The 27,282-nt window shown below is 41.0% G+C and overlaps 2 protein-coding genes across 2 annotated transcripts; one reads left to right on the top strand and one right to left on the bottom strand.

The window, feature by feature from the left end:
- The first annotated feature begins 6,327 nt into the window (after positions 1-6,327).
- On the top strand, positions 6,328-17,205 carry TERF1 (telomeric repeat binding factor 1). Its single transcript, XM_083747942.1, has 9 exons — positions 6,328-6,682; positions 8,509-8,604; positions 10,226-10,356; positions 10,619-10,705; positions 11,573-11,719; positions 12,239-12,348; positions 13,829-13,932; positions 15,537-15,610; positions 16,815-17,205. Exons 1-9 carry the CDS (start codon positions 6,460-6,462, stop codon positions 16,971-16,973), a joined length of 1,131 nt encoding a protein of 376 aa, XP_083604068.1. The 5' UTR covers positions 6,328-6,459; the 3' UTR covers positions 16,974-17,205.
- SBSPON (somatomedin B and thrombospondin type 1 domain containing) lies at positions 16,466-27,276 on the bottom strand (the record flags this gene model as incomplete). Its single annotated transcript, XM_083748068.1, has 5 exons — positions 16,466-17,999; positions 19,749-19,928; positions 20,999-21,089; positions 22,415-22,609; positions 27,066-27,276. The coding sequence occupies 5 exons, from the start codon at positions 27,274-27,276 to the stop codon at positions 17,882-17,884; spliced, it is 795 nt and encodes a 264-aa protein (XP_083604194.1). The 3' UTR covers positions 16,466-17,881.
- Between the last annotated feature and the right edge of the window lie 6 nt (positions 27,277-27,282).

Below are 27,282 nucleotides of genomic sequence, written 5' to 3'. Positions count from 1 at the left end.
CTCACAAGTCTTAAATCAGTTATTTCAGGATGGGATCATTTCCTTTGCTTGCTGCTTCCACAGCAAACACTTGGCTATGAAGATAACCCACTGAGTGTCACTTCCACTGATGCCAGTGCCACTTTTCTAACGGTGGCAAGGGGAGCAGGCAGGGTGCCCACAGGGATGAACCCTCAGCAGCTTCTGCTGCCCAAGGTAGCTGCTTCACACTGTGTCTTGGGTGGGCTGGCCCTGAGCCCAGACATGATGGCATGGGCCATCCTTGATTGGATCTCCCAGAACTTCCCATTCCCCCTTTAAAACAACTGTTAGATTTTCCTTGGAGCAGTCATGCTAGGAGAAAAAGGTGTTCAACCCACATTTCCACTCTAAATCAACTCCATCAGCTGCTATTGTCCTGATCAGAGAATGCACTTCACTACACTAGAATTCTTATCGTGTCCAGAAGAGATTCATGGAGAATCTACTAGTCTCATTCATTTCTATTGATAGTGACTAGTGAAAGCTGAAATGGGATAATTTCTTTACAAAAAGAAGCATTGTGTTGGCAGATTTTTATTAGATTATACAACTAATCATGATAAGATTTTTATTGTTCTTATTAGATTTTACAACTAACAAATCCTTAAAATGTTTTTTGTAAGGCATATCATTAAATGATAATGATGATGATAATGATTAACATGTACCCTGCCCATCTGACTGGGTTGCCCCAGCCACTCTGGATGGCTTCCAGCAGAATATAGAAGAACACAACAAAACACCAGACATTAAAAGCCTCCTGATACAGAGCTGCCTTCAGATGTCTACAGAAGATCATATAATTGTTTATCTCTTTGATGTCTGATGGAAGGGCATTCCACAGGGTGATTCTAATTTTGTTATAAAGTGAAGACTTTCTGTTAATGACATAAATCTTTTACAAAGTAATCAAAGAGCAAATTTTCAAACGTATTAATTATCCTTTTATAAACAGCTGGTGTACTTACCATTTTATCAGCTGGAGAAGGTTGGGTTTTAAACTGGCCAGCAAGTAATTCCCACTACTCCGTATGTTTATTTTGCCAGTATCGTCAATCAACCAAAATTCAGGTTCTGTGTGTGAAGTTTTGGTGTATGTTCACTGTGTTTTATATTGAATCATTTTTTATATTTCACACTGTATCTGGCAGTGCTACATTTCTATTTCATGGATTCAAATAAAGTAACTGAATGATTGACTGACTGACCACATCCTTGAGTTACCATCAAGGTTCCCTGAGGATGCAGGACAAAGCTGTGGGCCTGTAGAAAACAAGTGGATAAAAATAATCAGGTTTAAGAAAACTGAAGCTTTTAGTGCTGGATCCATTACAAAAACATTCTCTTTGCATTATAATGATGAAGTGTTCATTCTAATGAAGCATGCTGAAACATCAATATGTTATTTGTTACCTGTCTGGAAATGACAGGATAATCAGATTACCGGTAAATATTTTTTTTCCTGCATAAGGGCCATGGATCCTGTGACTAATTTAAAACTCCAGGCTAGAGGTTTGGGGACAGAAAGTGTCCCACACAGTCAACAATATTGCAGATTTCCCATGAGTGGCTTGCTAATAGGAGCTTTGGAGAACTGCCTTAACCAGATGAAACAGGTCTCTTCACACAGGGTTAAATCCTAAGATAAATTAATGTAAGGATGCTCATGGAAAGAAGTTACGGAAAGTTACCTAAGTTCACCTGTCTTAGAATAGAAGTCTGTTTTTTGTTGATTTTCACCTCCACCAGAAGCCACTCCCTGCACACAAGCAAACACACCATCCTACCTTGTTCAGAAGAGCTCTCAAAGGGGTTGGGGAACTTCTTCTGTTTGGTATCCCACTTGATGCCACAGAATGGGCTGTTGCTGAAGCAGTTCCTTTCTGTGATAAGAAAAACTCATAATCTGACTGTATATGCCTATGAAAGAGGAGAAATGGAAAGAAACCGGACTGGCAGTGGATTACTTCTCCAACATTAGCAAAGGGAATAATCTTGTCTGCACCTGGGGCACCCAGCTAGTTCAGGGGGTTGTGGGAGAGGCTGCATGACACACATCGCTCTTCCCTTCAGCAGAGGCGAATGGCTGGGCGAGGAATGAGAAGGAACAGCCAGGGTGCTGGCATCACCATTTCTTAGCATCTGCCACCTCAGGTGGTTACCTCACTCTGCCTAATGATAAGGAGGGCCCTGCTGACCAGAAATCTCCACAGGACAGAAATGAAGATGGGTTACTGAACATAGCAGGGCACAAAAGCAATGATATTATCTACAATAGCAAAACAGTGCATTACAGAAACTGTAATGCATAACTGATTGGCAAACTACCTTAATGATAAAACCTAAATACAAGCGAAATGTGATACTTAATAATCAAGAAAAGGATTGAAAGGCAGGTCTTGTTTTTACATTTCCTTTTAATTCATTCATGGTATTGCATCATTTCTCTTATGTTGTCTCTCCCCCCTCTTCATATGTAATTTCCTTATCCCTGCCCCCCCTTTCTTTTTTTCTAAGGAAACCTTTCATTCTACAAGGAAATGTGCGTGCATAAACAGTTTCTATAGACAGATCTTTGCCTTGTTAAGCTTCAGCTAAAACAACAACTTGCCTGTGTTTTAATTTAATCAGTGACAGACAATGTGAGATTAATTTGAAGCCTTAGCCTCAAGAACCTATCCAGATGTTGGTGTGATTTACCCGGAAACAATGTGTAAGGAATATTCAGGATTAAGAATAAAGATTTTCCATATATTTCCCAGCCACTAGCATATTGGAATTGTGAAATTATTCACAGGGAAAAGAATGTGTGCATGCACACACACAGCACAGGTATAGACACAACATTTTTGTAATGTGAAAATCAAGTAGTCTATATTTCACCTTTCTGGATTTAGCAAGTTGACTGTATTGGCAACAGAGATAAAATAAGGGAAATTAGAATTCATGTCCATAAGAAACAGTAGAAAATGGTACCAGAAAGAAGGTACCTCCTGCGGGGATGATCCAGCTGATAGGTGAAGGTCAGGGAGTGGAGAACCAAAGGCCTTCCAGATGTTGCCTAATCTGCCTGCCCTACCTTCAGCTGCTGCTGCCACTACTATTGAGTGCCCAGGCTGCAGATACTCTGCAGAGCTCTGCTGGTGGCACTCCAGAAATAGGATTGCTGTGTCTGCTGGGTACAGCCTTAGATTCCAGAATGTTTTTTTAAAAAAGTAACCATTTTTCCATTTAAAAATTATGTTAAGCAGATTATCTGTAGAATGACTGCAGGTTGATGAAATTCAGATCTACTATTGAGCTGTGATTGGTATGGGAAATGTTATTATGGTTTTGAATATGTAGCTAGGGTAGGAATTTGTTGTACAGTTTCCATGGATACACATGCATGCATGCCAGAATTCAGCTCCCATAAATATTTCTGTCACTAAATATTTCTCAACACTAAAAGGCATAAACATTACCCAAGGGGATTGTGCAAAATGGTTATTGAATATTCATGTCTTCCTACACCCATATTTCTTGTTCTCATTCCATATTCTCCTAGAATCAACCAAATCCAAATATGCTTAATCTCTTCTGAGATCATTTGTTACATATGTAGCATTTCTGTTATGGGCTATTAATGTTCATCCCTTTATATACAAACATTATTACATCGCCTAGATTACAAATGTTGTAATATGCATATAAACAGTTTAAAACCCAATAATAAGTTAAATTACATTAAATCAGTGTGACCTATCATCTTTACTGAAGTTAAAATTAATAGCATCTTTGTTTTCACCCACTCTTGTATTTCTCTGATTTCTGTCATCAAAACAGGAAAGACTTTATTTATGTGCTCTGCCCAGGCATCTGCTATCTATTCTTTATTGCATAGAGAGAATTGTTTCTAAAACCAGGCCAATCATGCTTTTCCAAGGTTTGGTTTCCTTGGAATGAGGGACAGCAGATACTGCCGTGTCTTTATGATGTATGGTTCATTTACACATATATACAACCTGAGCCTACAATGAAGGGGCTCACAACATTAACACCCCAAAAAGGTTTGCTTCTCCTATAGCCACAACCTTGGATTCAAGCAAAGATCAGGCGCGGCTCTGTCTCTCAGCTGCCCAGCCTGCAACCTTGCTTCTAGCTTACACACCTCAACTGTGGACTTTGTCTTTCTAACTAAAAGACATTTTTAAGAGGGGGACCCACCCATTTGTCCTCTGGCAGAGCCAATTCCTTTGTTACCTTAACAACCCGTACTTGGGCCATTAGCAAGGATCTTGCCTGGCTATTCCAGCAATTTGAATCGCAACTGGTTCCATGAATTGGAAGGAACTCAGACATACAGCCCCCCCCTCCCCAAACTCACAACAGTATATTTGTCTTTCAGTTCCTTGTACTTGTTTTAAAGAAATTTGGGGCGGGATGATAATCTTTTTTAAAAAAATGTATCTTGCACAATTTTGCTAATTAATCTCAAATAAACACCCTAAATGGAAACTTTAAAAAATACAAACGAAGGTGGAATTGTAGCAAGATGCTTGTTTGCTTATTGTGATCCTATTTGACTGGCAATACAGTGGACTCCCCACAACCTCCCCACCCCACAATTAAAATTTGCACAATTTTATTCAACCCAAATAGTAAAAAGGGAAGTCCTTACTGAAAACCAGTGCAGGAAAGCTGAAAAATTATCTCACCTGAAAGTTAAAACAGTGTAGGGAGAACCAAGGAAAAGAGTCACTCTAATTTTCCACAATAATTCAGTGGCATGTACAACAGTTCAATTCAGTTTCAGTTTGGCAGGAAATGATGAGAACTAGCTGATCTCAGCACTAAATCAAATGGTAATAATTAGCATCAAACCAACTAGAACCAAGCTTTCTTGGAATGCAGTCATGCCCATTTCAATTTAAGCAAGTTGCTATGAAGAACACTGTTATTTTATGTAATCAAAAGCAACCCAAGTCCCAGTGTGCTGGGTTATACCCTCAGGAACTCTTCAGCTGATGAAAGGAAAAGGCTTTATTAAATCCTATAGCTCCTAAGGGATCTCTTTGCAGAGAGAATGGGAGTTAGAGAGATCATGTCCTTCTTCCATCAAGCCGCATTCTGGTGGGATGTAATGAATTCTCCCAGTCTGCTGATGACTATATATAAAAATGGCATATAAAAAGGGGTGCACTTGTAAGTCACATCATTATAACTTCTCTTTAGAGCAGGGTGGTGAAACTGTGGCCCTCTAGCTGTGGGCCCATCTACAACGCCCATCACCCCCTAACCATTGGTCACGTTGGCTGGGTCTAGTAGAACAGCTTCTACAAACGTCTTATTATAGATGTCTGGTGTGGTCTCCACTTTTCTGCTTAAAATATGGAACAATCCCTGACTTAAGAGCTGAAAAGCCAATGCTTCTTCCAAACTCTGAAGGACTAAGGATTGCACCGTCCACATAGTCAACCCTTCTTAAAATAGTCAACAATACCAGTGGTGCACTGCAGAAGTGGCTAACCTGTGGCTCTCCTACTCCCACCAGCCCGGTCAATGGTCAGGGATGATGGGAGTTGTAGTTCAACAAATACCCGAGCTCCACTGGTTTTCCCCATCCCTGAAGTGGTTATGTGGCGGACCAGGGCTGTGCAGACCAAGGTTCAAATCCTTAGCCACGAAGTTCAAGAGGTTATCTCATGCAAGTCCTGATATCTCAGCCTAGCCTATCTCACAGGGTTGTGGTGAACATAAAAGGGGAGGATGAGGTGTGCCACCCTAAGTTCCTTGGAACTGGAGAAGGGATATGTGATGAAACATCTACTTTTCCCCATTGATCGTTCAGCCTCTCCAGAAGGCTAAAGCTGCCAAACTGGCACAATGAAAACACTTTCATCGAACATTATTATTACGTATTATTTTTATTTTTATCTCGCCTTTTCCCCTCACAAGGACTCAAGGCGGTCTACAGATAAAGAAGGCGCAGCTGAAAACAAGGGGGGCGGGGGGTTCATAAAAAACAATTAAACATTAATAAAATTAAAACTAAATATAAAAGATCGATTAAAGGCAGACAGATAATTACAAATAAAAAACATGCAGCAGCCATGCAAAGAAAGAGGGAAGAGAAAATATCATTTGGTCACAAAACAAAGCATAAAAAATGTTTGTTCGCAATACAGAAAAGAGGGAGAGTCAGGGACGGTTCTCTGTGTTATTATCCTGCCCCGGAAAAAGAGGGCAGCATTAAATAAAGTCCGGAAGTGAGCGTTGTGCATAATCCTCCCCCCCCCCCACCTTCTATATCTAGGAAAGAAGCGGGACTCCTTCCCAGATGGCCCGCGAAGCGGCGGGAAGAGGCGTGGCCAGAATGGGACCGGTGACGTAGCGGGACGGTTGAGCGAAAAGGGGGCGGAGTTATAAGTATTCGTTTTGAGCGCGCCAGATTCGGAAATGGACGTGGAGGCGAGTTTAACGGTTTCCGGCCCAGTTCGTCCCCCTCGACCGACTCCCGCGGCGGTAGGTCCGGCTGGCCGTGACGAGGCGCAGATTCCTTTCTCTCAGGTGGAGGCGGTCGCCGCCGGATGGATGCTAGACTTCGCTTGCCGCTGCCAGTGCCGCCATTTTTGTCAGGGCAACCGGAGGGAATTCGAGAACAGCCGAGACCAGGCGCTGAGTGAGTGACTGACCCGGCGGGGGGGGGGGGCTGCTGGTGGGTTCGGAGCTGCCGCCGCCGCCCGCTTAACTGGTTCTGCCTCGAAAACACAGAAAGTGAAGCTTCTCCTCCCCTTCCTCGCGCCAGCAGAAAAAGCTCGCTCACAAATTACCACACAATAGCCTCTTCCGTGGGGGGGGGGGGGGTTACTCACACACAGAGAGAGTACGTGTGTGTGTGAGAATATTAGAGGACACAAATAGCAACTGCAAAGCCAGTATGAATGGTTCCAAGCATGCCTCTGTTTTATTTTCCCTTGAGGTGGTACTTTTAGCAGTTGCAGTGTTAGCCCAGGTACAGGTACAAGACGTTGCAGGTACAGGTACAAGATGTGATAGCCCTGTAAAGCTGCAGCTTGCTGGCCACATTCTAAATGCAACCAACACATCTGTAGCGGTACCTAATGAAACTTTCCGCATCCCACCAATCTGATTGCCCTGGAGAACAGCAAGTTCAGACTCCTGGGGAATTTTCTGTGAGAGAAAAGGCTATTTAGTGTTAAATTTGTTATCACAAGCGCAGGGTATTAAAGGAATAGGGTTTTTTTCCAATTTTATCCTCTCTAACAGTGTGGAAGGTTAGGCTGAGAAATAGCAACTGTCCCAAGGTCCCTCTGAAATACAGTGGTACCTCGGGTTACATACGCTTCAGGTTACATACGCTTCAGGTTACAGACTCCGCTAACCCAGAAATAGTACCCCAGGTTAAGAACTTTGCTTCAGGATGAGAACAGAAATCACGCGGCGGTGGCACGGCAGCAGCAGGAGGCCCCTTAGCTAAAGTGGTGCTTCAGGGTAAGAACAGTTTCAGGTTAAGGTGTACCACCTTTCCCAGGGCCCCCACCTCTGCAGAAGGAGAAAGGTGCTGAAAGCCTTAATCTCAACAGGAAGTGATTCTTCCTGCCCAGTTGAGAAAACAAGGTCCAGAGTGTGGCCTGCCACCTGCGTTGGCTGATTGACGCGTTGGGCCCCTCGTCATCATGGCAGCTATGTAGCCCAGAGCCAGTTCTTCCCAGTTCCTCTCTCCCCAGGCACAACCCATGTCCCTTAATTTAAACAACAAAACTTCCAAATTTAAAAACACAAGTTAAAAGCAGTCAAAAAAACAATTCCAGTGGTTTTAGAACAGGGACTTATAAGGGAATGCTTATCCTTGATGTTGTAACTACGGAAGAGAAACCAAAGCTTCCCTCTTAGATTAACTTGGCAGATTAGTATGTTCTGCCTGAGATGACCTAGTCAAATAATTAATGAACACTAAAAATACGGTATCAAACTGTTGAGCAATTGTATCATGTTTGCTGTTATGTGCTGCATTATTTCTAAGACAAATTTACAAAGACACAATGCATTTATGACTTAAGTAACTACTTCAGACTGTCACACTGGGGGGAAATTGGGTTGTTACCACCATTCAACCTAAAAGTGTCCTGAAACTTATTTATGCTGAAAATTGGCCTGAAAATCTGTTGATCTCTGGCTCCCTCTATGGTCAAAATAACTCTAAAACTTATTGTTGTTTAATTGCATGGAAATATGAATCTCATTGACAGATTGACTAGTCATATTTTAGAATGAGTGCATCAGTGTAAGCCACTAAATAAAAGTTGCCCTTGAATGCTCCAGTTCTAAATAAAATTATTTGAAAGATAGTGCCATTGATTTCAGCACAGCTTCATTTCAAGTAACTGTGCTTAAGATACAGAAAAGGTTCTTGATACTGATAACCACACAGTGGCACTATAGGAACAAAATTCATCTAATCATGTATGCTCTTTCTTTCTCCAGCTATTATCAAAGGACTAAATCAAATAGAAACTCATCAAATGAAAACAGTGTGCCTTTGTCAGCTGTTGGCATATATTGCAGAAGGAAAATCACTTGGTAAATATTCTGCTAAATTTCTTCAGTTTGCATTGTAATTCCTTTACAATATTTACAATATTCCTTTGCAACCCCAACTTACACTGGGGTTACATTCCGAGGATAGCACCTAAGGCCAAAGTAGTGTATAGTCAAAACATATTGGTTCAATGGTGGGTGGGATTGCAAAAAAAAACACCACTTTTAATGTTGTTTTGTTTGTTTTTTAAAAAAGCATAAAGCTGAATGTGCACAAATTAAATGTGCATAAGTTGTAAGTTACCTGTACGGGTAAATCAAATGAGGCTTCTTTTGTTTAGTGCCAACAATGCATGCAGTGCTTCACAGAATGGCATAACAAAGCAACAAAAGCTTCTGTTTTCAGGAGCTTACAGTCTAAACTTGGACATAGGGTTGGAAAGGATGAGACTCAGATAACAAAGAACAGTCATGAATGGTGTCTAAAAGTTTTGTTTGGTCTTGATAGAAAGCTGATATTTGTGATCCCTTGCACAAGTCACTGGGGAAAGTTAAAAGCAATAAGAGGCTGTTGTTGCTCTTGACCAGGGGTAGGCAGTCTAAGGCCCAGGGGCCGGATGCGGCCCAATCACTTTCTCAATCTGTGGACAGTCCAGGAATCAGCGAGTTTTTACATGAGTAGAATGTGTCCTTTTATTTAAAAGGCATCTCTGGGTTATTTGTGGGGCATAGGAATTTGTTCATCCCCCCCCCCCCAATATAGTCTGGCCCACCACATGGTCTGAGGGACAGTGGACCGGCCCACGGCTGAAGAAGGTTGCAGACCCGTGTTCTTGACCATGTCTAAAGTCTGGCCTGAGAGAAGGATTCTGCTCGTTCCCTGAGACTACATTTGTCTGCCTTTGTTCTGGGCTTTGGAGCCACTCAGAAGCAGCAAATAATGTGCTACCATTTCAAGATGCCACCTGGTGCCGAATGAGAAGCTGTACCCTGAATACTCTTCTATTTCTTTCCATCTTCTTGAAGTCATGGTTCTTTGTATCTCAATCTCAAATGCATAGGTCCTGAGAATATCCAAGAGGGGGTCTTCCTAGTTTGACAGAGCAGTTCCATTCATACTCTTTAGCTGGGTGTCTGCAGTGACAATATTATTCATGCCTAGAAGCTGAGCCATGCCAGAATTAACAGCCTCAGTGTGGATGTTGAATTCCCCCAGAACTAATGGTATAGGAGTCTTCAACACCACCTCTAATATCTTCTCAGGCACTGGGATTGATGGGCAGTGCAGTAGATAGCAAACCAAAAGAATATCTCATCTGTCCTGATTACCTAACACCAGGTAAAACACTCTAGATCCCCATTCTAGTGATCAGGAAGTCTGAAGAAGGGAGACATTTCCTACAGACCACAGCAATTTCCCCTCCATGACTCTCTAGTCTGCCCTGAGTTACTGCCTTTACTGCCCTACATTTGGTTGAAAGAACAAAAACTGGTCACATTTAATTCTGTAAGAGTCAAACAAGGAGGCTTAACAAACGGCAAGGGGCACCTAAAACCATCAGCTGTGGAGGCATATGATGATTGGTAAATTTTAGTGTCCTTTTTGTGTGTGTCTTCTTTATGAAATACACTATTTGCCCTTCTCAATTTATTTCCTTTTAAGGTTTTCATTTGGGGGATGATGAAGACTCTTCACCACTGGAAAAAGCCCTATTAATCTGGACTTCATTTTTAAAAACACAAAGCAAACAAGATAAGCTGCATGAAGACATCAAGCGGTTAATTCAGATTCAGGTCTGTCTGTAGATCCATGCAGCCATATTTGCTTGAATGTGCCATGGAAATAAGTCAGAGCATCACTCATTTAAATTTCTTCGTGGACTATCATTGACCTGTCCAAGCAAGACCATAGAATTGAGTCTTAGGAAAGACCATTACCAAAGATTGGTCATGTAACATTCAGCTGCAAAAGTAGCTTTGCTCCCATACAGTATTACAAATTTTTGTGTAATTGTAACACCTCTTAATCAATCCAGATTGTATTCTTTCTTTGTAGGCTGTAGCAGTGTATATGGAAAAAGGATATTTTACAGAGTCTGCAGAAGTCCTCGAAAGAATATTTCCGGAATCTCTCTCAAATGAGGTAATACTGAATTTTCAATATTTTTGAGTTCAGAAGCTTGATTACTCCAGACAGTTTGGTCTGGAACAAATTTAAAAAGTAGCAGATGCCTATAAATGAGCAATATGCAAATTTACCAAGCTAATTGCTTGTTTGTCAAATTATATATTGCATTACTGTGTAGAATAGGGTTACAAAAGAGATACGAAAAATAAAATCAGTTAAAATTAAGGAGACAATCAGAAAATACCTAGGAGTTTTTAATGTTTGATGTTTTACTGTGGTTTTATAATTCTTTGGAAGCCACCCAGAGTGGCTGGGGAAACCCAGTCAGATGGACAGCATATAAATAAAAGTAGTAGTAGTAGTAGTAACAACTTCAAAATAAGCAAGGCAGATTTGCTTCATCCTTGCTCCTTTCCCCTCATCTGCATGGCAGAAAGCATGCAGGGGAGGGTTCCATATTTTCCCAAGCCAAGCTGCTGACAAGAAGGCATTGCTCTTGCTCATCAAAGATCTTGACTAATGAGAATCAAGTTCCCTATATTGAATAGGATAGCCACTCTGCATTTTGCCATCTGTAACTATATGGAGAAGTATTGAAAATTTATTCTTAGCAAACAAGTCTACAGAGCAAAATATTCTTTTAGATTGAAAATGCTAGATAAAAGAAGGGTAATTTGTGCAGCAGTGATGTGATTTGTACCAGGATAACAAATGGACCGAACCTACCTGTACTGAACTTCTTGAATCTTGGCTCCTAGAAGGCAGAAATAACATACTACATACAGCTGTTTATAAAGGTGCATATCCTTAGTAAGATACAATACAATGTAACCCTGATCATATATATATTAATTTTTGATTTTTTGATTTATTTGCATTTAGCCCTTGCGAATGAAGCTGGCTGCAATAGTAAAACAGAAAGATCCATATCATCCATTTCTCCGAAATTTCAGTTTCAGTCTTTTGATTCAGAACATCAAATCATACATCAGTATTTTCTTGAGTGAAAAATCTGATTTTCTAACGCAGGTATGTTGAAGCAATGGGAAATTAACTTCACATGAATATCACTTTATGGAAAATTAAACAAATACTAAAAACAGGGGGGGGAATGGCTTACCTCTTTTAAAGACAAAGCAAAATATAAACCTGATTTGAAAAATTCCAATTTATGTGTACAGTGGACCCTCTAGTTACATACCACTCTGGATACTTAACTTTCGGGTTATGAATGCAGCAAACCCAGAAGTATACATGCCGCATGCGCAGAAACGCTCAATCACGCCATGCACGTGCACAGAAGCGACGCCTCTGCTGCGGACTTTTCGGGTTGCGGATGGACCCCCAGAACAAATATAATTCGTATCCAGAGGGTCCACTGTACCTGTCTTTCAGTTGTAGATGAGTTAATCACTGAAATTTGTTCTTAACATTGTAGTGTAGTTTTACTCCCCCCACACCCCAAGAAATGGATATAGTATTTCTAAGAACAATGCACTACTTTTTGCTGCTGGTTAGTTAAAGTGGCATTTCTGCTCTGTTTTACAGGAAGCTATGAAAGAAGTGGAAGCTAGAAGTTCAGGAAAAATAATGTTACAATTGCAGTGTAACAGTGTAACTGAATCAAAGAAAGAAAGCTTTTTGGAAACCAAACAAAGGTTAGTATCACTTTAAAGTAAGTACATATTGAACCTGGTTCTTGTTGTTGTTGTTTAGTCGTTTAGTCGTGTCCGACTCTTCGTGACCCCATGGACCAGAGAACGCCAGGCACCTCTGTCCTCCACTGCCTCCCGCAGTTTGCTCAAACTCATGCTGGTAACCTCGAAAACACTATCCAACCATCTCGTCCTCTGCCGTCCCCTTCTCCTTGTGCCCTCCATCTTTCCCAACATCAGGGTCTTCTCCAGGGAGTCTTCTCTTCTCATGAGGTGGCCAAAGTACTGGAGCCTCAGCTTCACAATCTGTCCTTCCAGTGAGCACTCAGGGTTGATTTCCTTCAGTATGGAGAGGTTTGATCTTCTTGCAGTCCATGGGACTCTCAAGAGTCTCCTCCAGCACCATAATTCAAAAGCATCAATTCTTCGGCGATCAGCCTTCTTGTTACTACAGCTTTATTATAGCAAGGGTACTGTAGGTGCAAGAGGGATTTATTCCTGAAGAGTCAGTCTCTTTTTGTTTGTGTGAAACCATATTTTCCTTAGCTCCAGACTACATTTTGTCATGTTTTTATCATAGTAAAATTTAGCAAGTAGAGGCATAAGTTGGAAAATCACTAGCTCTCTAGTAAGCCATTAGGGTTTCTGTATAGCATCTCCATCTCAAAAGCATTGTATGTGTTCATGTTTATAAATACAACTACACTAAGAGAAGCTTTTTCTTGCTCTGCCAATGGGCACTGTAAATTGGAGGTGCCCCACAATAACTATATCAATCTGTCCTTCTTATTCACTTTTCCCTATCCTTCTTTATTCACTTTTCCCTATTACCCAGGATGGTGTTGCACCCAAGAGTGGTTGGCAGTGATGCAACTTTCCTTGGAACCCTAGCCTGGGAGCTTTCTGAAATAGACCTGGGGTGGGGTAGATGCAGGGAGAGTCAGCATCAGGCAGCATGGCTGAAGATGTTAAGGCACTACAGAATGGTAAAAGTAGCAGCATTGGTTAAACATAGAACTTTAAAACCCAGATTCCTACCCAGGAGTAGTAAAATTGGGTACAGTATTTACTTCCACAGCATCACGTGTCCCTGTATAATATGATGAATGCAGCTGAAATATAGTGTTATAGAAGTTTACTTATATCAAAGAGGATTCTGAAGTTTGAGAGAGATGGTGACAGATTTTCTATATGCAGGATAAAATGTTGGTAGAGTATCCTAATTGATACAAAGCAAAGTATTATTTGGACATCCACTTCATCACTGCCTATGTTTGGGGGAATGTATTTTGCAGCATGAGGCACTAAGCTTTGTGGAATGTGGCCAAAGTTGTATTGATTTTGTTCTTAATTCTGATCTCACCCTTCCCTCAAATAAACTCCATCTAGCAAAGAAAAACCACTGGAAAAATATCTTCTAGCATGAATTCAAAATAGTTAAGTATCAAGGCTTGAAATTTATGTATCTTTCATTCCTTTATAGCTCAAATAGACAAACTTGTTCATTAGCTAGTCAAGTACCTTGGGATTCATGGCAACTACAGACTCCCCAGAGAAAAATAAGGAGAAAAGGAAGTGCTCTTCAAAGTAAGTGCTGCAATCCTTTCAGTGTATATGAACTCCATTTTAATTTTAGTGGATAAATAATTGAAATACTGTTATAAGTTTTTAAATACAAGAAAACTGCTTATAATTACTGTGCATACATACCTGGATCACAGCCTTAAACTATTTTTTGTACCAACTATTTAGAACTTACCGTGGTTCTGGTCCTACTTGGATGTTGTTTAACATCTACATGAAATCGCTGGGTGGGGTTATCTGGGGGTTTGGAGTACAGTCATACCTCAGGTTGCAAACGTGATCCATGTGGGAGGCACATTCACAACCCGCAGCGTTCGCAACCCGAGGTATGACTGTACGTTGTCAGCAATATGCTGCTGACATGCATCTGCAGGTGTGGCAGTTCATGTGCTGGACCATTGCCTTGCCTTGGTAATGGACTGGAAGAGAGCCAACAAGCTGAAGCTCAATCCAGATAAGACTGAGGAACTGTTAGTGGGTGGTTCCCTAGACTAGATGGATGGGAGATTGACTGCTTTTGATGGGGCTATGTACTCCCTCTGAGGGTGTAGGTATGTAGCTTGGGCGTATTTCTGGATCCTTTTCTGTCACTTGATGCTCAGGTAGCCTCAGTGGTGTCTTCCATCAGCTTCAGGTGGTGGCCCAGCTGCCTCCCTGACTGAACAGGGAGAGTCTAATTTCTGTAGTTATGCTCTGGTAACCTCTAGGATAGATTACTGCAATCCGTTGTAAGTGGGACTGCCTCTGAAGATTCTTCAGAAACCTCAGCAGGTGCACAGTTCAGTGGCCAGATTGCTTACTGGGGCAAGACAGTTTGAGCATATTACATCGATCCTGGCCCAACTGAACTGGCCGCCAGTTTGTTTCCAGAGCCAATTCAAAGTGATGGTTTTGACCTATAAAGCCTTAAGTGGCTCAGGACTAGAATACCTCAAGGACCACCTGCTTCCATATGAACCAACCCAGACTCTTCAATCATCATCTGAGGCACTTCTTTATGTACCCCCTTCACAAGAGATTCGAAGGGTGGCAACACAAAAACAGGCCTTTTCTGTGGTGGCTCCCCACTTGTGGAATGCTCTCCCCAGAGAGGCTTACCTGGCCCCATCATATATCTTTAGGTGCCAGGCAAAAACCTTCCCCTATAACCAGGCCTTTGGCCTTTTAACTATCTGTTGCCTTTTAGAAGTGGGTAGGATGTTTTTGTTTTTCTTAATACCTCTTGGTTTGTTTGTTTTTTTGTGTGTGTGTGTGTGTGTGTGTGTGTGTGTGTGTGATCTGTCTGGTTAGTTGGTTGCAAGTCACTTTGGGTTGCCCTGGGCTATTGCTAAATTGCAAGTAAACCGTGCATATATGGCTCTCCACACAACTAAATTTTTGGCAAGCTTTCTTGTCACCCTAGTTCTTATCTCTTATTAGTTGATGTAGTTGTACATACTATCTTATAGAAGCAACAAAGCTGTGCCCACAGAATTAACTGCTATTTAAATTATCTTCCACTGTTTTGCAATAAATTTGTATTAAGAAAATTTCTGAGTATTAGGCCATTAATAATACATTGTAGTTGAAAGATTCAAAATATTTATTTTGTTTGTTACGTGAACTAGACAAGAGGGAGCTGCATGATCCTGAAAATGGTCAAGAAGATACTTTATCTCTGTCAACAAGTTTTAAGAGACAGGTATGAATGGGGGAAGGGTTATAAAATGCAGACCATGTCCTTAGAAGGGCCCATTGAATCCAGCTTCATGCTGTCACAGTGGCCAATCTATGCCTATGAGAAGCCTACAACATCACTCTCCAAACTTGTGATTCCCAGAAATTGCTATTTAGATACTGCCTTTGAGATTGGAATGTAGCCATCTTAGCTACCCATTGATTGTTGTGCCCTCCATGAAGATGAAGGTGCCCCTACTTGCGCAGAAATTCCTTTCCAGAGTTGACAAGTGACATCACAGCTTGGCAGGAGAGGGTCTTGGCCTAGCAGGTTTGGGAAGCCGGCAATCCCAGACTTAAAATACTGTGTTCATTGTGGACAATTTCAGGTTCTCCCTAAAATAAGTAGATACGCTGCTTTTCTTCACAATCTTTGTTATTGAAATAATCTCAGAGCTCAAAGCAGCTCTTTTGAGAATTCCAAACAAGCTGAACCTACCCATTTCAATAGTGACGGATGTTTATAGAAGATTTTACATGAAAGAACACTGTGAATGTTCAAAAGGCTGTTGACTTTTTACAACTCTCTAAGTGGTTACTCTGTTCAATGTTGCCATTGTTCAATTCTCCCATAGGCAAAGTGAATGTTGTAACAGTGTCTTCTGTTAATCATTGCACTATTTTTTAGTTAGCTTGCATACATGGGTCTATATATTTTTACAATTTTGCAGCTAAAAATAGAATTCAGAAAGTCATTTTCAGTTGGCAAGTGAATGTTGTGCCCTGCTTGATTGGTTGGAAGATATACATTTTTATCTCAAAGGAGTTTCTGCCTTCTAAAAATATGATGTAGAAAAATCAGTCATGCTAGAGATGGTCATTAGGCTGATAGTCATTTTTTTAAAAAAAAAAAAACAACCCTAGATTTGAAGGTTGCTAAAATAGTTTCTAGATTAGCTTTCCATCAAAACAAGTCCCGTATTTAAATACAGTTTTTCCATAAAAACATTGGATTTATTGACCTTGTCCCTAGTGGGAACAATTCCTGAAATGCTACACTTCTGTAGGCTACAAGTATGCAGAAGATTTAACTCCTTCAGTCCTAAAAAATCAAAATGGTAAGAACTGAAGGTTTCCTTCACAGCTTGTTAGCTCAACAGTAGAGGAAAATATTTTGAAGTGTGTTGTGCATATTTGAGTATCACAATGTTTTGTTTTGTTTTTTAAAGCGATGGAGTTGGGAAGAAGACGAGAAATTGAAAAAGGGTGTACAGGAGTTTGGAGTAGGAAAGTGGACTAAAATTCTTCTACATTATGACTTCAATCATCGGACTAATGTAATGTTGAAAGACAGATGGAGGACTTTGGTCAGACTAAACATGGTTTAAGCTGTCTTCCCAAATATTTTCGTTTTACTCCACTCTTCCCTATACTGCATTTCTGATCTTGTCAGGTGATTCCTTTATGTAGTTTACAGCAGACCAGTGAAAACCATTTTGGTGTAAGTATGTTTAACACAAAAAAATCTAGTATATTTTATTAAATAGTCTTGTTGCTTAAGCTGGTTTTTGAAAAGGTAGCGTATCTGGTTATCAGGCAAATAAAATGATTTGCATTGAATCATGATAATTTATCTTTTACCCTTGAGAGCTTGATAAGAAATTCAAACCTGTCTTCTGCACAGTTGCATAAAAATTGCTACAAGCAATTAAAACAGAAAACCCCAGATGGTCAGAAGCATTCACATTAGTAGTTGTCTCATGTGAGGAGCTACATATCTATAAAGATTAGCTGTACTGTGAAGCTGCATCAAACAGCTTCCCTATTCAGGCATTCATGTGAAGCAGGCAGTCTCCAACCATTTCTTTTGTGTGTGTACCTTCTAAGGATCCTGTAATATTTGGCTGATGTTGAATATGCCTGGAATTCCAGTATCTATCCCAGGAACTTCCTTTTGAATGGTGATTGTTGTCTTTTGCACTGGATAAAACAAATTGGGAATCACTACCCTGCTATTAAATTGGATAGGGGATTTCCTCATTTTCAGTGGGGCTTCCACAATCAATAGTGGATTATGCCAAGTAAAAATCTCACTAAAATCCCATCTGCAGACACAAGATGCCTATCAAAACTTACAATAATTAGCTTAGTTTTTATTCAGTGCAGCAAAAGACTGTGATTTCAAAATGTTGACTTGTCACTTGTTAAAAAGCAATGTCTAATAGGGTTACAGAAGTCCAACAGTAGAAGAGTTTCCTCAGTTCAGTAAAATATTAAAGGTTATGTGTTCAAACTGCTACGTAAAAATAAAACTATGTACAAGAGGGCATGAACATTCTTCCAGCTGCTGAACTTTTTTCCATGTTCCATGGCAGGATGGATTGCCAACCGCTTGCCAGTGAAGAACTTTATTCCTAAAAAGAGAACATATGCATAAACATCATCCCATGGGGAGCGGATATAAATACATGGCATTTTAACTTCCTGTTTAAACTTACTGAGCATCCTGTAAAGAGCTACTTCACTGTTCAATAATTCTAATTCGTAGCATCTGCAAAATGAATTTTATTACTTTTTTGTATGGCAGCTAATAGCATATGCTCTCGGGTTGGTTCACAAAAAAATAAACATAAGCTATAAATCAACACATCAAACTTTAATACTTCTTTTTATGGCAGATATGCAATAAAACACAAAACATAAAATTGAAAAGCCCAGATTAGAAACATGTTTTTAATCTTCACCTTCTGTCAATATAGTTTCACCACAGATAAAATACTTTCCCTAGCAACCAGCCACCCCACTTTATTTGGCCAAAAAAGTTGTAACAGGGTCTCCAGTGATCTTGGGGATCAGGTAAGTATATACGTAAGAAAGTATTTTAAATAACCTGGCCCTTTGAGTCTATAGCAATGGAACATTTTCACAGTGTCTATATAAAAGCAACTTGCATTTACTGTGTCATCATATTACAGTAACCTTCTTTCTTAAGTACACTGATTTTATAGCAGGGGTTCTGCAGATGTTGAACTCCCAACACCCATCAGCCCAAGCCAGCATGGTCAATGGTTATGTATTATGGGAGTCACAGTCAAGCAACACCTGGAGGGCTACAGGTAAGCCATCTGTGTTTAATAGCAACTTTGACTTTACTGTACCAGTTTACTTGTTGGACTGATGGAGCTATTCATAATAACTGTCCATCAATGAAGAAAGTTATGCATTGATTCTGCTATGGTAGGTGTAAGCTGAGTTCTGTGTGAATTAGCCTATATTTTCTATAACATGGCTGCCAAGGTCTTTTGATGCAGTCATGGAGGCAGAAGTTAAAAGCAGCAAGGTGGTAGCACTCATTACAGTAGGACTAAGAAAATAATTGATTTAAGGACTCTGCTTACTGAGGCTGCAGGGTCTAGGCCCCACCTGTATTGCAACTCATTGGAGTACAATTTGCATCCCTGTTTTTTTGTATGGAAAAAGAAATGTGCCTTTAGCTACTCTGCATGACTAATTTAACCCCACTTTTGTTAGAAAGGGATGTGAAGTAAAAGAGAAGATTTTAAAGACAGCTGAACAATCACTTGGAGAAAAGGGGGGATGTCATCTATTAGTTTTGACATTTAAGAGGGGAAGAAGGAAAGGGGGCAATTGGAAAAAAGACATTATTAAAGAGGACATCCTCTTCAGGCTCTGGAGAGGGTCTCCTTGTGAGCCAACTATCGAATGAAGTCTCAAAACTATTATGTTGTCTGTTGGAACTCAAACTTGGTATTTTTAAACAGTAATTTAAATGCAGGAAATGGTGTTTGAAGCCTGGATATCAAGCAATTGCTGCTTTAGCCTAAATTGAGACACCTTTACATTAAAAGATCTCACTTTTGAATGAGGGTGGGGGTCAAAACGACCCAGTCCAACCAAGTCAGAAAGTTCCTATTCTTCATTCACATCAACAAAATAGAGAAATGTTCTTGGTCTTGCACTTGTGTACCTTAGTACTGTACAGAGGAGTGCCCATACAGTAGTGATTTGAAGCACTACAAGTTAACTTTAAAATGTTCTCTGTGTCAGCAATCTACTCCTTAAAGACTGTTCAATATAACGTATAAGTTAAAATCTTTGTTGTGCTGATGGTAGGACTTCAGAAATGAGATTCAATTGCTTACCCATCTGCATCACCACCATCTCCAAAACAGCGATGGCTGCTAGTGTGCATTGCTGGAGCCTGGCAGGTTACACACACCGTAAATCCTTCTCTGATGTACTGCATCCATCGAGCATATGGGCGATTCTCCATAGAGCAACGAGGAGACAATGTTTCTGTTTTAAATTCCACACAATAGCTCCTTAAGAGAAGAAACTTTGGTTAATGTGTTGCATTATACATTTAATAGACATAGCATAACTATTACCTGCAACTGCAGTAAAAGGTAAGCCAAAATATGTTGTCCACTGCGTCTGTATGAACTGATGATAGATGAACATAAACATTAATGTCTATCAGCTACAGCCATGTTATGTTCACAGCCAGCAAACTGACCTGGGCAGACAATATTTTTTTTACTTTTTTTAAATACAGTGGTTCCACTAGGTTTAGCTATGCTGATGTTGGGTGTTTTAAATTACAGGCTCTTGAGAATGAACCTGTATTTTGAGACAATGCAGACAGAATTGGGAAAATATCTGAGTAATTAACTTAATATTGCTACCACTAGGAGTGGGTTACAGAACAGATTAAAAAAAAAATCTTAAATAAGGCAGGTTAGTTGAAATAAAGCTCCATTTATAGGTGAAGTTGTAGCAGGGAGCAAGTTATCCATGAAATACATGTTGGGGGGGGAGAGATCACAGAAGGATCTTCACAATCACTGTGGGCTCCCTAGCAGCTAGGCAACATGAGTGGTCTGCATTCCTCATAGACAAATTATAGGAACAGAATACTATTTAGCTGTACTTACACACAAATAATCGCCTCACAGCAGACCCTACAATATGACGTAGGCTGCGGCACAGGGGACTGAGAAGAAAGAGGCATTCCTGAAAACTTTGCAGAGAGGCCTTCTGCCAGTGGAGTTTTGAATATGGAAGGTGCCCCAACTAATTTTTGCAGTGCCCCCTTCAGAACCCTTACATTATAACTTATCCTATTCCTCAAGGTACCCTTGTGCAGAGGGTGATTGGCAGAGCATTTTTAGGAGCTTGTGTAGAGAAGAGATGGGGACGACAGCTTCCACCAATCCCTTTCAGATTAACTCTGGAACAGGCCTGGTTGAATTATTCTACATGAATGTTCAATATTTTCTTTCCTGTGAACTGAATGACCTAGGCGCAGCTCAAGCCTGTGTGTCTCTATACTCAGAGTAAGTACTGTAGAGTTCAACGGGGCTTGCAAGTATGGAATTGCAGCCTTAATTACCTAGAATTCTCTGTTTCTGAAGACCACCTTGGATTTGCAGCTCTCTTTTTTCTCTCTTTGCTGTATTCAGAAGTAGTTATAAAAGCAGGAACTAGGAAGAGAAAGGTTTATCAATACAAAAACAAGCTTCTTCAAGAAGGATGAAAGACACTGACATTACTGTTTAGCTGAAGTGATGCAGAAAACACAGAGTTCTCTATCATAAGATAGTCATCAAATAATTAAATTGGCAGACAAGGCCATTCTAGTAGGATAGGGTATTTTCATGAGGGACTACTGTTTTATTGGTTATAGGCCTATAAATTGTGAAGGCTTAATACGTCCAAAGTCCTGCAAATATCCCTGTCATTTTGAAATACGGTTCTCAACAAGAGGTTGAATGTGCAAACATTCGCAGTTGAGTAGATTAATAGGTTTTCCCCACATTCCAATGAATATTTTCATGTAAATTACCTTTTTACCCTGGTGGGTGCTCTTTATTTGCTATCCCTTCTACCCCAAGTTAAATATGTTTGAAGTATGTTAACAGTTAAAGACTTGTCTTAAAATAAACAAACTTGACTGCTTTCCAGGAGAAATACAATAAATTTAATAAAAGAAAAAAGCTACACAAGCACTTACATAAAAAAGACAATTCAGTTCACTGGGACTTGAACATAAGAATTGCATTTCTGCAGAATTATCACTTGTGCTGCTGCTATGTAGCAAACCTCTCCAGGTGCAGTGAGGAAGCAGAATGCAAAGCTATTTACATACCACAAAATGTGGCAGGTACAGAACCAGACCATTCACATGTGTCCTGTAAAGTCTTGGGCCTGCTGCAAAACCAACAGATATGACACTTGCTCCCTTGCAAAATGGGAGTCAGCCTACTGAACATGTTCCATTCCTGTTCTAGGCTCTGAAGCAATTCCACCCTTTTCCCACCTCTGACTATAGTTGTGTATTATACATGCACTGACACAAACTATGGTTTACACACACTTCACAGAGACTCTAACTGTAGTGCCTTTGAAAACTCTGATTATAAGAACATGGTTTTGGCTTCAAGCACATATTACAGTAGTTGAAACCATGGCTAATGTTAGGAAGAAAGAGGAGGTGGAAGATCTGGCAAGCAGGAGGAAATATGAGTGCTCTCAGTTTGCAAAAATTAAGCACAATATATTGAAGGAAGCCATTTTAATGAAATTGCAATGGAGAGACAGTAAGGCAGATTCTTTTATTTGCTTCATGCAATATGCTACTTATCAATTGATAGTTAACCCTATGGAAAAATATTATGCTTTTATTTGAATAAATAGTACCCAGTGTTTTTACTGCAGCCAGTCATAATAAATGAATTATTAAAAAGCAATTAAATGTTTATGGATGTGAGTAGCATAATGGAAGATTCGGAGCAAAATAGTATGTTACCATGCTCATCTCCACAATCCTGCCCCTCGTAGGTAGTATATTCCAGGCATCCAGCTCTCTCTTCTAATGGAGGACAGGGCTCCCCACCGTTTTTGGGTTCCTGCTGTATGATCCGTGTACGCATACGGAAGTTAGGCTTACACTGTGCTGCACAGCCACTCCATTGACTCCACTCCCCAACGATGCATGGAAGAGCTACAAAGATATTTAAGATTATCATCAGTAATAATACCTGAGGAAGTTATGAAGCCATACATCAAATTATTAACATTTTCCCTGTAATACTTAGTGAGTGGACTTGGGATGGGGGGCGGGGCTTGTTATGCCCACACACTCTATCATAGGCTGCCTCTGGCAGGAAAACACAGGGAGGTAATTCTGACTAAACACTGAAGTCAACACTGGGTGCCATTTTCAAAACTTCTGTGCCTTGCATAACCCTAGGTCTTTGTAATAAAGTATAATTTGATAAATGCATTTCCTCACATTCACCCCTTGCTTCTATTCTTTCTCTCTCTTCAAGTATGATTCAGCCAAATGCACTTTAAAGTCCCACTGATCCCTATGGAAAACCCTACTTATGACCAATCAACAGCACTAAAAATAACCTCACTTTCATGAATTGTTCCCATTTGTTACTTATTACCTCTTCATCTTTTCTGTTGTCAGAATTTGATACAGCAGCTAGGGGAGTAGTATTGTTTTTGACAGCCACCACACAGGGTTCTCAGCTGAATCCCCCACACAATGGAAGAATGCATGAGGGACATGCACTGTATAACCCTGTCCTTGATGGGAGCATCAGCCATGTTGCCTGCCAGCCACACATTCAACAGCCAAGTGAAGGGAGCCTTTCGATGCTATTTATTTTCAATCCCCTCACATGAACTTTCCCTCCTGAATGTAATCCGATGAAAGTTTTAACACTTTTCTCTTCCTTTTTTCACCTTCCAAAGAGAGAAGCATGCTTCATGAACTAGATTCCCAGTCTAGCTTGGGTCCTGGCACTCTTATTTCACTTATTTGCTACCCTGGCCTCTGTTGGGAGGAAGGGCAGGATATGTATTTAAATATATGCTGCTAAGGGATTAGTTCAGGCTTCCTCAACCTCAGCCCTCCAGATGTTTTGAGACTACAATTCCCATCATCCCTAAACACTAGTCCTGCTAGCTAGGGATCATGGGAGTTGTAGGCCAAAAACATCTGGAGGGCAAGGTTGAGGAAGCCTGGATTAGTTCAATTTAGCAGCTACAAAATTACAGTACCTCATAGGAATATGGTACCAATGTGTGAAAAATGTGTTACACACTTTGCTATGTTTGAAATCCGGGATAAACAAATGGAAGTTGCTTTCCAAGCCATCTTTTATTTTCTTTGAACCCAGCTTGCATGTCCCTCAAGGCCCCACCTCCTACTTGGAAGGCTACCCCTTCTTCTCTCATTCCAAAAATAACATCCTCCCCCCCCCCCCAATAACTAACAATCCTCAGGAAATCTTTTATTTTAAAACACTTTAATAATGACTGATACCACATTTTCCTATCTAAATTTCAGTTTAGAAGGTCAAATGCTTGAGTATAGCATACCAGTAGCCTTTCGGACCACCCAAATGGATCTTTTCATTGCTTTGGCCTCCCAGCTTGATGGGAGTGGAAGTCACTAAGAAATAGCTTTGTACTGGCAATCTTTACCCTCCCAAGAATCAAGATGGAAGAACTAAAAGTCATGCTCAAGTGAGATTTCACTATTTTTGTTCATTTCAAAGACAATAATTATTTTTTGTTTATTTAATAAAATTTATATAACACTTGATTGTAAGGGGGGAAATGTCACTGGCCATTGCATTCCTTTCTTACATGGATGTGCCAGAGGATTCGAATGAAAATCAGAATCACAGAGAATGTACTGGAGAGTCCACAGTGTTCCTCAGGAGTCCGTTCCACTGTCAAACAGCTCTTACTGTCAGAAAGCTTTCCTGATGTTAAGTTGGAATCTCCTAACTTGAAGCCATTGGTTCCTGTCTCCAGAGTAGGAGAAAACAAGCTTGTTCCATCTTCCATGTTACAGCCCTTTAGATATTTTCTCTCAATCTCTTTTCTAGGCTAAACATACTCGGCTCCTTCAACCATTCCTCATAAAGCAGGGGTGTCCAAACTTTTTTGATTTGATGCAGTGAGCAAAGAGGGCCGACAAAAGTTGTCCTTTTTTAAACTGGTGGTCCAGATTATGGATTAGGACCCCAGGCTGGACTTTCAACATGCCTGTCATGAAGCTTGGTTTTCAGGCCCTTGGTCATCTTGGTTGCCCTCCTCTGCACACGTACAGAGTGAGGTAGGGCAGTGGGACTGCACAGGCTGACCAGCAGAGCCAATCCACAGTTTCTGACAGTACACTCCCCCAGCCTTGCTTCCATGCTGCTCCACCTACGTCAGTGGCTTTGTTGCGCGCACCCCACTCACCCACCTGCCCCTGACTTTCATGCAGTTCAAGCAATGACTAGGCAGGAGAGGAGGGGGGGAAAGAGAAGCAACAACCAGTGCTCAGTAGGTCAGATAGTAGATTGGACCACCACTTGCCAACCACTGCTTTGATGATGAAATAAACACAAGATACCCTAAAATGTTCGGCAGCAGGTAATTATGGCATATGTAGGCATTTGTAGAAGAGGGGTGATGGGCTGGATGGGATATTTAAAACTTCCTCTGTCTGCTGTTCCTCCTCCACAACTGCTTCCTGGCCTGGGCTTTCTCCACCATCAAAGCTTATTTCCATCCTGAGAATTGTATGGCAGGGAAGCATTTAAAAGGGGCTAGAGGAGCACTATGCAAGGTAGAATTGATGAAGCTAAGCATCTTCTCCCACTAATTTCCCTCTGCAACTACCTAATAATAATAATAACAACAACAATAATAATTTATTATTTATACCCCACCCATCTGGCTGAGTTTCCCCAGCCACTCTGGGCAGTTTCCAATCAAGTATTAAAGCAATTGTTAGCATCATGAGGCAAAACAGGTTCAGAAACGCCAGTTTGCCTTATAAACTATAGTACCACAATAAGCCTGAGGTACAAGTCTGAGCAAATGGACTTAAAGAGGCCAGGTGATCATCCAATTCAACTCCCCACTCTGAGGCCGGATCCTTTCCACTGCAACCTCTCTCCCTGCTTCACAGATTAATCCGTATAATCCATTCCACAATGCACCAAACAGAGCAGAAACAAACCTAGCACACCAGTCCAAGATGCCTGCAGAGCAGACAGCTCCAAAAGCTATCAAGCAAATAAGCAACACTTGCACACTGCAAGAGGGAAGTCGTGAATATTGTCTGAAATAAAAAAAAAGTTATTTTTAATTGTCTTTTGGGTTGCAGGCCTTTAAGGTTCATTCACATTTGACAGACGTCTCCCTGCACCTGCTCCTTCGGAGTCAGCTGTGTAAAAGGAATTAAAAAGAGGAATAAATCCTTATGCAACCTTTAAAAAAAAACGCACACAATTTCCAAGGGGAAGGTCTTCTCACTTAGGAGGGCTTGGTCCTTTGGCTTTCAGATCCTGACTCCAGCTGCTATACTGAAAGGTTTGTATGTCTGCCAGGATTCTTGCATTCATTGATAAATCTATACCAGCATTGCTTGAATTACAGGGTGACTTGCTCCCTCCCTCAGTCTTTACCTTTTGTGTATGGTGTTGGTGCTCCTAGTTAATGGTTTAGAAAGATTTCAAAAAAACCATTTTAAACCATGATTCATAGCTATGACTATTTGATTTCATTAAGGCCTCCTACCTTGTTGTCTGTGACTGTCAGGGGTCCTTTACATTTACCTTTTTTACCTTTACCCCAACAAAGCATTGTATATCAAATCAAACACTAATACTTTACTCCATGGCAATGACACATTTAAAGAAAAAGAAGCCTCCATACATGATATTTTGTATAACTATTCCAACATTGTTTGTTGCACCACTCATGCTCTCAATACATTAGATTTGCAAAGGAATTTAATATCTCCATCTCAAGCAGGAATCTACTTCACAAACAAATACCCAATGAAGTCTCCCTGAGTCACTTCCTTGCATTTTTTGGTTCCTCAATTGGATTTCCCATGTAAAATAAAAAAACAAGGAAATTCGTGCTTTCCCCTCCTTGTTTAAAGCCTTTGCTTATGAAGCCTGCATTTCCTTGGGATCAAGGGCAAAAAGTGGCCAATGCCAGGGCTGGAAAGGGAAGTCAAGTCCTGGGTGGAGTTTTGGCAACTGAGCAGGTGGCTGTTCAGCGTCTCATTTGGGGTTTAAGCTGAAACAATTATTAACATTTTTATTTATATTTATATCCCGCTTTCCCCCCACCCTGCGACACAAGACGACTTACGCAAATTAAAACAACACAGATAAAATACTAACAGCTAAAACCATATAGAAAAAGATAATAGTTTTTATAGAATTTCTCCAGCCAACGGCAAGGCTTAGCCCTAGTTTTCAAGAGGGTCCGAGTAAAGCCAGCGGCGGCGCTCTGAGCATGTGCAGAGTGGACTCCACCCCCACCTCCGCCGGCAAAAGCCGCTCACGGTTAACCCTTCGGACACCTGTTCTCACTCAGGTGGCAAAAAAAGAAACCCACCCCCCTCCAGTCTCTCCCTCCGCGGCAAGTACCTGGGCACGCCTGGGCGTAGTCATAGCAGCAGTCGCCCGTCAGCTTGCACGCCTCGTCGCAGAAGCACGTCCCGTAGGCTCGGTCGACGCGCCAGCCGCTGCTGGCACAGCTCGGGTCCCGGCCCGCGCAGCAGCGCGCCTCTTCCGCGCAGCCCGCCTCGGCGCGGCGCCAAAGCGCCAAGAGGGCCAGGGCCAGGATGCCGGCGCCCATCTCGCA

Source organism: Podarcis gaigeae (assembly GCF_964106915.1).
Source record: "Podarcis gaigeae genome assembly, chromosome: 7".
Classification (NCBI taxonomy): Eukaryota; Metazoa; Chordata; class Lepidosauria; order Squamata; family Lacertidae; genus Podarcis; species Podarcis gaigeae.
Note: the sequence above shows the minus strand (reverse complement) of the source record. Positions and strands in the feature narration are given on the sequence as shown.